The 10,361-nt window shown below is 37.4% G+C and overlaps 1 protein-coding gene and 1 pseudogene across 1 annotated transcript in view; both read left to right on the forward strand.

Moving 5' to 3' along the window:
• Positions 1-3,988, forward strand: part of LOC120235728 (epidermal growth factor receptor substrate 15-like) — a 66,072-nt gene extending 62,084 nt beyond the window's left edge. The window contains exons 12-13 of the mRNA XM_039238165.1: positions 2,743-2,828; positions 3,898-3,988. Of these exons, the coding sequence (XP_039094096.1) occupies positions 2,743-2,828; positions 3,898-3,988 (177 nt within the window). The remainder of the gene's footprint in view (positions 1-2,742; positions 2,829-3,897) is intronic.
• A 122-nt stretch (positions 3,989-4,110) lies between these two features.
• On the forward strand, positions 4,111-4,895 carry LOC120235600 (annotated as a pseudogene).
• Positions 4,896-10,361: the final 5,466 nt, after the last annotated feature.

Genomic DNA, 10,361 nt, shown 5'->3' on the forward strand with positions numbered 1-10,361 from the left:
AGAGAAAATATTTTGAAAGAAGGGGACATGCTACATTTTTCTTAATATACCTTTCTTAAACTTTAGTTACTGTTAGCTGAACTTTTTCCATGTTTCTGGTTGTATGCCATTTTACGACTTTAGAATGGGAGTTTAATTTCTGTGTTAGTAATTGAGGGGTGACGCAAGCTACAGTACACTAATCTTCCTTCTAGAGTCATCTGTGGTTTCACCTTCTAACTTGTTTGAGGTTAAATTTACTTGTCTCATTCTTCTTATTTGATGATATTTTTAATAGTGAAAGACTGTCAACCACTTTTTTTTTAGTTAAGAGTGACAGAAGAGGTGTGGAAGTCATGAGTTTCTTGGTATACTTGCACCTTTCATTGCACATTTCTCAGTAGCATTTGGGTGATGTAAGTTACTTTTGGTGGTAAAAGTGAGATCAGGTGTTAATTTTTCATTTTGCTCAACTGTCAAACTGTCTGGCCAGGTAACTTAGCTCATCAGTCAAATTTAGACAAGTTTAAAATCCTAGTGAATACCTGTCACATTCAAAAATTAAAATTCCTAATTTAATTTAGGATGATAAGGGTCTGTATATTAGTGAAAAACAGTAAAACAATAAGAGGTGCATTTGATTAAAATCTGTAGTCAATATGAAATTGAGACTAGCATTAGTTGAATCCTAATAGATGAATTTTGGTATTGATAGACAAAACAAAACATCTGAAGACTAGTAATGCAGCATAGTGCTGAAAGAAATGGAAGGATTATTTGCCACATTTTATTGGCATACTGTTTATCACATTGACTTTTAGGGTAATGGTTTTATTTACCTTAAATTATCTTGATATGTAAGTGCCAAGGAGCATAGCGTGAAATAGACTTGAATTTAATCAGAGGTCTCCTAATCAATAGGTCCTTTTGAGCTGAGCTCAACTTTAAGCAAATCATTTAATCTGATTCCCTAGCTCTAAAATTGGATTAATAATAATTGTTACAACCCAGTTTTCAGGTTAGTTTTGAAAATTGATTAATGGATTTGAACGTGCTTATTAGTAAATTGTAAATCATCATATAAATGTGAGGGGGTGGGATATTGTGAACTTTTAGGTTTCTTCTTCTGTGGTCCAAGTTGGTGACATATATTAAATTCACAGCAACCTAAGTATTAATACCATTTTATGTTCTGCAAATAAGGTCCTCAGTGTATTTTAGTTTTACACGTTAAAGCCTCAATTTTAACATTTCTTAATGGTGATTATTCTGTCATTTGTCAGTGTGGTTGTAGCACTGGGAGGTAGGTCAGGTGTTTGAGGAAGCAGTTACCTTCTTGCCCTGACTTCAACCAGCTATAGAAGGCATCAGAAATGGCTCACAAAGGAATTGAGCCAGGGTGGAAACAACTCATTGGAAGGTCATCCGTCTTAAGAACATATTCTGTTGGAGGAAATTAATTATAATAATACCTTGCATTTATAAAATGTTATGATGTTTTAGAGTGACTTTACATACAATATTTATTTCACTTAATTTTTTTTTTTTGATGATCCTATTGGATTTTTTTANTTTCTAGGAGAGAGAGAGAGAGAGAGAGAGAGACAGCGTGAGCAGGGGAGGGTCAGAGAGAGAGAGAGTCACAGATTGAAACAGGCTCCAGGCTCTGAGCTGGCAGTCAGCACAGAGCCCGACGCGGGGCTCGAATCCACAAACTGCGAGATCATGACCCAAGCGAAAGTCGGACGCTTAACCGACTAAGCCACCCAGGCGCCCCTATTTCACTTAATTTTTAAAGTGAGCAGGGAAGAGATTATTTCCCTATTTTATAGTAAAGCTCATGCAGCTAGTAAGATGGCAGATCCCAGAATAAATACAACTAGATTTTCTAAATACAGGTACCTTTCAGAGACCAATTTTGACATTTTCATTACTGAAAGAAAACCATATGTAAAGGGTGTCATATATGGAGATAGTTTCATATGGTGATATTAATATTTACTATGGAACACGCTGAGCAGCTGGTTTTACTTTAATTAGGGTAGGCACTAAGATTGTTTAACAAAAGTACATGTTGAACTGAATAAAATCAACTACTGTTACATTTCTGAGATTTACCAAAATTTGTTTACTTTGTGCCAGATGACACAAGTACCAATAAAGCCACCCTACCTCTCCGCAAGAAATGTATTCTTCAGTGGAGGAATTAGTTTATAAATCTGATATCTGCTTTGCTCAGTGTTGTTTTTTTTTTAATGTTTTTATTTATTTCTGAGAGCATGAGACAGCGTGAGCAGGGAAGGGTCAGAGAGAGAGGGAGATACAGAATCTAAAGCAGGCTCCAGGCCCTGAGCTAGCTGTCAGCACAGAGCCCAACGTGGGGCTCGAACCCATAAACTGTAAGATCATGATCTGAGCCAAAGTCAGACTCTTAACCTACTGAACCACCCAGGCACCCCTACTTCAGTGTTTTAAACAGGTGCTAGGATCAAGTGACAAAGACTTTAGGGTCTGAAGTGGTGTTATCTATTTTAGAGCAACAGCTTTTAGAGGATTTAAGGGAAAATGTCTTAGTATACAACTGTATGTGTATGTTTGTGTATATAAAATTGCACTAGATATGATTTTCTTAAATTAAAAGTATTAGTAGTACTATAAGGTACGGAGTAGTCTGATCCATGCAGTGCTTTTAAACATTTTTAGTGCTTCACCGTATATAATTTTATAGTAATAACATTATAATTGTGAACCTCTTGTTTTTAGAACATTATAGGATCAAGTCCTGTTGCAGATTTCTCTGCTATTAAGGAGCTAGATACCCTTAACAATGAAATCGTTGACCTACAGAGGTATGTAAATTAAAATTAAAGTTGACTGTATAAACATACACACACACACACACTTTTCTGTTTCTAATCTATATCTTGGTAAATGCTACTTTATTTAATCATTCTTGAATTGGGAATCTGTGAACCTTGTTAGGTTTTAGGTTGTGGTCACATTGTATAAATGTGTGAAACACTTATACATGATTTGGCATTTGTGAAAATATTTTTCCTAGGTTTTTATTTTAGGTGAGATCTGCAATGTAGGCAAACTTCCATCATCTGTCAACTCCAGTAATGTCATAATGAGACTCATCAACCCATGCTAAAATAATGGTTGTTTAAATTCACTTTTGTAAATGGTTGTATTAGGTCACTATATCACCAACTCTTCAAGGTACTACATTATAAATCTTGGTTTTTATTATCGTGAGTAACATTTTTTTCTGTTCCATACTACTACTTTTCAGATTTTAAATTGTTTATTAATATATCAGGATGTAATTAGTATAACTATAAAACAGGAAAAAGGAATTTAAACAAATTTTGTTTATGGCTTTTACTAAATTGCTATCTGACAAAAGACTGGCCCCTTCTTATTTGTTGGTTAGATGAAGATACTTAATTTTAGTGCAGGGACCGATCCTGCAAATAAACAATACATAATATGGAATTGTAATGAGTATATAATGAATATGGTGCTTTACAAATTTATTTTTTCCCTCTCAATGATGATTATATTGCATACTTATAAACAGTTTGAAAATACAGAAAAGCATAATGAAGAAAAAAGACTATGTTTCTTAGAATAATAATTTGTTTTGAGCATTGAAAATCAAAGTAGATAAGAAAAGCTGTATATAACCTCAAGAGTTAGTTGGGTAAAGAGTGTTGTTATTAGTCAGAAAATGAGACATTTCTATATATCACAAAGTTGTTTCTATTTGAAAATATAAGACATTAAGAGCTTGAGGCAGGACGTCTTTTGTCATTAAAAAAAGTTTTTTAAATATAATTCCTTCAACATTTTTTATATAGGTATTTAATTATGTCAATCAGATTAAATTAGCATGATATTTTTAACTTAATGAAGGAAAAGCAATAGTTATAATATCAGGGCAGTGGTGCTGGGAGCCTCGCAGGCACAGTGCCATTACTTGGAGCCTGTGGAGGCAGCAACATAGTGCTAAGTGCATACTGAGCCTTAGCAGCAGCAGCAGAGGCAGAGGCACCCCCACCCACCCTTCTACCCCCTGTGCTGGTGCAGCCACCCTTGCTCCCTCTATTCTTTGTCCCTTCGTTTATCTCATGGCTGATCAACAGACTGAAGAACAGATTGCTGAGTTCAAGGAAGCTTTCTCTCTATTTGACAAAGATGGTGATGGTACCATCACAACAAAGGAACTTGGAACTGGGCCAGAACCCAACAGAAGCCACATTGCAGAATGTGATCAAAAACGTGGAGGCAGACGGTAATGGCACCATTGACTTCCCAGAATTTTTTTGCTATGATGGCTAGAAAAATGAAAGATACAAACAGTGAAGAAGAAACTGGCGAGGCATTATAAGTCTTTGACAAGGATGACAGTGGTTACATCTGTGCAGCAGAACTGTGTCATGTCATGACCAACTTGGGAGAAAAACCAGCAGATGAAGAAGTAGATGAAATGATCAGAGAAACAAATATAGATGAAGATGGACAAGTCAACTATGAAGGATTGTATAGATAATGACTGTAAGATGAAGATCTACTTTTTATTCCTTCTACCTACCTCTCCCTGGAAGAATGAAATAGAATCTTTTACCTACCTCTTGGGAAAACAGACAAACAAAAAACAAATTCATTCACTCATTCTGTTTCTATATAACAAAACCTTCAAAAGTACCTTATGTCCATACACACAAAATCTTCATGTATTGCCTGGTGGTCCTTTCCCCTAAAGATCAAGCTACTCATTAGTTTTATAGTATAAATGCTTCTATTACATTAATGATAAGGAAGCACTTAGTGGACTCCTTGCAGTTCCATTGTTAATGATTCATACACTGTTTGGGCTGGCCAGCTTTTCACGCATACGACTTGACAGTGGAGTACAGTGAAACCTTTGTATGAAAAATGAAAAAACAAATTTAAAACCTTTTCAGATAGGTTCAAGTTCAGTTTGTGAGTATAAATTGTCATAACTGGTTTATTCAAAACTAACAGTTAAAATTGGTTTATGTCAGGATGCTGTGCAGAAAAATGGGTAAAGGATAAACTATTTAGATGTAGCTTCACTTTGCAGGATTATCCTCTTGTACTTCCATGTGCCCTGACCCATGGTGACAATGACACACATCCTGGTGGCATGCTGTGTATATTGGTTTAGTGTTATCCATATTGCACTAGAGCTGTCCCCATTCACACAAAGTTTTAAAAAGAAACCTTTACTCTCTGTTTTTAAGACCTTCTGAACCATGACTTGGCATCAGCAGAGTAGGCTGTAACTGTGGACTTCAGCACAACCATCAACAGCTGTTCAAGTAACTTTGTGTCCCTTCCAAGTTGTAAATGTTATTCTTTTTTTCCCAATAAAAAGATCATTGATCTAAAAAAAAAATAGCTATAATACCATAATCTTTTCAAATACCTGGATCTCCCACCTGAGCCCAAGACCTATATTTTCATTTGCCTACTAGAGAATATCCAGTAGGACATGACTTCCTAATCTTCCCCTAATCACTATCCTTGTCTCGTTTATTTGCCTTTCTCAGTGACATCACCATTCATCTAGTCACTCAGACTAGAAATCTGAGATTTTTCTTCCTCTTTATTCTTCTATCTTTGAAATGTTTCTTGAAATCATTCCTACCTTTCTATCTCCTTTGCCTGGTCACCTCCTCCTGATCTTTCAAATCTCACCTTAGACATCACTTCCTCTGGAAAGGGGGCCCTTCTCTGACTTGTTTACCTTCCAACCCTCATACTTATCAAATCTTACATAGTTATAGTATTTACGGTAGTTATAGCATTTGCCATACTTTATTATAATTGTTTTATTTGGATCTCTCACTAGCCTGTGTATTCTTTTTTGAGAGAGAGAGAGGGAGAAATAGAGAGGGAGAGGGCACAAGTGAGCAAGGGGCAAAGAGTGAGAAGTGGAGCACAAGCTCTCCTGAATCAGGGCTTGAGCTCACCCAGTGTGGGACTTGAACTGACAAACTGAGAGATCATGACTTCAGTGCTTAACACCTCAGCCACCACGACGCCCTAGCCTATGTATTTTTAAGCATAAGGACTATTTGCTTGTTCACTGTTCTATCCCTAATGCTTAGCTTATGTAACAGATAAGAAAATAATTTTCAGTATTGTTGAAATCTGTCCTGTCTGTACTATTGCTTCTTAGTTTTACTAACCCTTAATCTCTTCTCTGGATTACTATTTTAACCTCCTAATTGATTCTGTGCTTTGAGTCTCTCCTTCCTTCCTTTGCACCTCTAACTGATGTATAAAATACAACTCAGATCCCTTAGCGACTTCTTATTCCCAATTGGATCCAGCTCACTTTTCTGAGAATGGCATAAGAGCTCTTATTTCAGATGCACCTCAGTGGCTTAGTCAGTTAAGCATCCGACTTCTGTCAGCACAGAGCTCACTTTGGATCTTCTGTCTCCCTCTCTCTCTGCCCAACCTCTCCCCCCAAATAAATAAACATTAAAAAATAAACAGTTCGTTTTTCATGCTTTCCTTTTATACCCTGACCATTCTTCTGTTTTAGCCATCTCCAGCAGTAAAGTAGAATCCTTTCCTTTGACACCATCAAGCTCCTTGAGAGCAGACACTGTGTTTGCTCTTGTACTCTCAATGTTGAGCATAGTGCTCTACATTTTAGCTTCTTTCCTCTTCTCCAGTCATGTGGTGAGTGGACCTCTCAGGTCAACATGCCACATGTCTTTATTCTTCTGTGCCTCTCATACTGTTGTTTCCCTTTGCCTGAGCTTTTACCTTGTAAACTTATGCTTCAAGACCCAGCTTAAATATCTGCTTTGTCAAACCACTGAAATCTGGATTGCTAATTACTTTTATTCTTCCTATTTCTAGAAACTTTATTCCTTTGTAATAGTACTTACCATATTTTATTGTGGTCCTTTGTTGTTGTTTTTTTCCCCCTTGATTTGAATTCCTTCAGGGCAGGGGCTATGTCTTATTTACTTGGATTGGTCTAGAAGTTTAGGCATACAGTATCTGACATCAGAGAATCTCATTATAGGTTAGAAGATTGAGTGAATAAATCAAAGTATGTTATGAATATTAGAATATTTCCCAGATTTAATTCCTGCCAAGTTTATGACAGACTAGAAGCCATATACTAAAGGATGAAAAGACAAAAGATCTTAGAATCATGCCTTACTTTGAAGACTGTAGAAGAGGATTTTATAGACAAAAGGATTTTTAATCCTCACAGGGACATTAAGGTTATTGGGCTGATGTTTCATATTTTGAAAACCTGTTTTTATGTCAGGGATTTCCTTTGAAAATCTGATGAAGGTTTTTAGATTCTGTCCCCCACCCCACAAAGAACATGTGTATTCGTGTACACCATTTTGCATTTATTTCAGGAGTTCCCAGACCCTTGAAAACTATCTATGGATCCAGTTTTAAGAACCTTTGCTCTGAATGTAATACTGTGTCTCAAATAGAGAAGTTCTTGACTGTGAAAAGTCAGAATTTGCTTCAGTCACTAAGCATGGTGGTGGTGAATTGTGCTGAGGCAGAAGTTAATATTTATTTGTCTTCTATCAGCTTCTACTTCCTTCCTGTCTCTGTCCTTTTAGCAAGAACATCAGGAAGTAAAAGCTACATCCTGTCAGGCCAGTTTGTTATCCTAGTTTGGGGCCAGTAAACAGGATAGGTAATTATAATGATAGTCATTATGTATTGTGTTATGCCTGCTTTATGTAATTTCTCTAATTCAGTTCTTACAATATCACTAACAGGTAAGCAGTTTTATCCTGATTTTTCAGATGAAGAATACCTAAGTTTTGTGGTTTTTTTTGTTTTTTTTTTTTAAATATTTTTTTATTTATTTCTAGGAGAGAGAGAGAGACAGCGTGAGCAGGGGAGGGTCAGAGAGAGAGGGAGACACAGACTCTGAAATAGGCTCCAGGCTCTGAGCTGGCAGTCAGCACAGAGCCCGACGCGGGGCTCGAACCCACGAACCGTGAGATCATGACCTAAGTGAAAGTCGGACGCTTAACCGACTAAGCCACCCAGGTGCCCCAAGAATACCTAAATCTTGTTTTCTAAGATGCTTTCCTTGATATCTACCTCAGCTTGGAGAGCATTCAATTTCCTTCTCTCAGAACACTTACAATACTGAATTATATTTCTTTCTCCAGTAGATTGTGAGCTATGTGTGATAGCAGAGACTCTCTTATTTCTAATGAGGCAACATAGTATATTATTTCAGAGCATGGCTTTCTAACTAGATTGTGTAGTTTGACCTCTGACATGACTTAGCTGAGTAACTTAGCTGTCTGTGCCTCAGTTTCTTCATCTGTCAAATGGAAATATGACTAATACCATGTAAAATGCTTAATACCTTTATTGGAATGTGATAAACTCAGTACATGTTTATAGTTATCATCATCATCCCCAATACCCAGCTCAGCACTTAAAGCACAACATTTACTGAATAGGAACTCCACAAACATTGGTTGGAGTAGCTGAAGGAACACTCTCTTTCTCTGGATGAAGAGAGACTAGAACTTTGTGGTCAGGTAGCCAGAACCTGTGTTCCTAAGTATGTAGATCTCTATCTCAATCATGTTAAAGAACTGATTTTTAAAAAACCTATCTAAGGGGTGCCTGCATGGCTCAGTCGGTTAAGTGTTGCACTTCTGCTCAGGTCATGATCTCACGGTTCGTGGGTTCGAGCTCCGCGTCCGGCTCGGCTCTGTGCTGACAGCTAGCTCAGAGCCTGGAGCCTGTTTCAGATTCTGTGTCTCCCTCTATCTCTGACCCTCCCCTGCTCACGCTGTTTCTCTCTCTCTCTCTCTCTCTCTCTCTCTCTCAGAAATAAATAAAAACATTAAAAAAATTTTTTTAAAAACCTATTTAAGGCAGTGTTAACATACAGTTTGAATTTTTTAAAAAAATTGTTTTTGGTTTAGTTAAGTTTAAATACCATTAAGAACCATTAGCTCTGAAGACAGCATTGCTTATACTGTTGTATCTGTAGCTCTTTTCCTTATATAAACCAAACTGACCTGTTTCTGACCCTGTAAAGATCTGTGCTACTACTCAGTCTCAATTGTGATTACCTCAGCAATGGTGTTACTGATTGAATGATTGAAGCTTTAGGTTACCAGTGTGCTTTTGTTTGGTAATAAGGAATCAGTCTAATTAATTTTCACACAAAGTTCACGGCTCAGTATTTAAAATCTTTGTGTAGGGAGACTTTCCTTATTTGAAACCCTCCCTGATAAAGTGTAAGTCTGCACTGTCTAATACAGTAGCTACTAGCCACATTTGGTTTTTGAGCACTAATCCAATATGAAATGTACTGGATTTCAAAAAGGAATAAAAATATTTTGGCTATACGGTTTAAGTAAAATGTATTATAATAAAATTCACTTGTTTCTTTTTAGTTTTTAAAATGTAGAGCATTTAAAATTACATATGTGACTTTTATTTCTTTTGCATCTGGTCTCAATCAGTTGTCGTCTGTAGAAATTACATTTGCTTGCATTATTTTGTGGCACTGGTAGCTTATTAAGGGACTCTTCCCTGTTTTAAGAAAGCAGTAATTTTGTTTTATTTATTTTGAGGGGTGCTGGGTGGCTCCTTCTCTTAAGCATCTGACTTTGGCTTAGGTCGTGATCTCATGGTTTATGGCTTTGAGCCCCATGTTGAGCTCTGTGCTGACAGCTCAGAGCCTGAAGCCTCTTTTGGATTCTGGGTCTTCTTCTCTCTCTGCCCCTTCTCTCCTCTCTCTCTCTCTTTCAAAATAAACATTTTAAAGAAAGTTTATTAATTTTGAGAGAAAAAGAGAGAGAGTGCATGCATGTGAACAGGGGAGGGATAGAGAGAGAGGGAGAGAGAGAATCCCAAGCAGGATTTGCACTGTCAGCACAGAGCCCAACACAGGGCTTGATCCCATGAACCACTGAGATCATGACCTGAGCTGAAATCAAGAGTTGGGCGCTTAACCAACTGAGCCACCCAGGTGCCTCAAAGAGCAATAATTTTTAAGATGTGTTACAGTCTGTCTTGGAGAAACAAAAATATCTACCAAGAAATTTCAGTTCCTGAAGGATTTAGAAATGAGTCTCTACCCAGAGCTTCCCGGTTGCTGAGGGCGCTCAGATTCCTGGAGAGTGGTGTACCCCAAGCTCTCTGGGGATGGAAGCTGCTGTGATCGATCCCCTTGGACCTCAGCAGTCTGTGCTCTTCATGATAAATGGATAATACAGATTTGGTGGCAGTGCTGGGATCCGAAGCAAACATCTGTCAGCATCTGGGGACAAAGGGGAAACACAGGTGTGGCTCCCTGCATACTCTTCAAGTTCCTAGTC

Source organism: Hyaena hyaena, unplaced genomic scaffold (genome assembly GCF_003009895.1).
Source record: "Hyaena hyaena isolate Hyena2069 unplaced genomic scaffold, ASM300989v1 scaffold_5, whole genome shotgun sequence".
Lineage (NCBI taxonomy): Eukaryota > Metazoa > Chordata > Mammalia > Carnivora > Hyaenidae > Hyaena > Hyaena hyaena.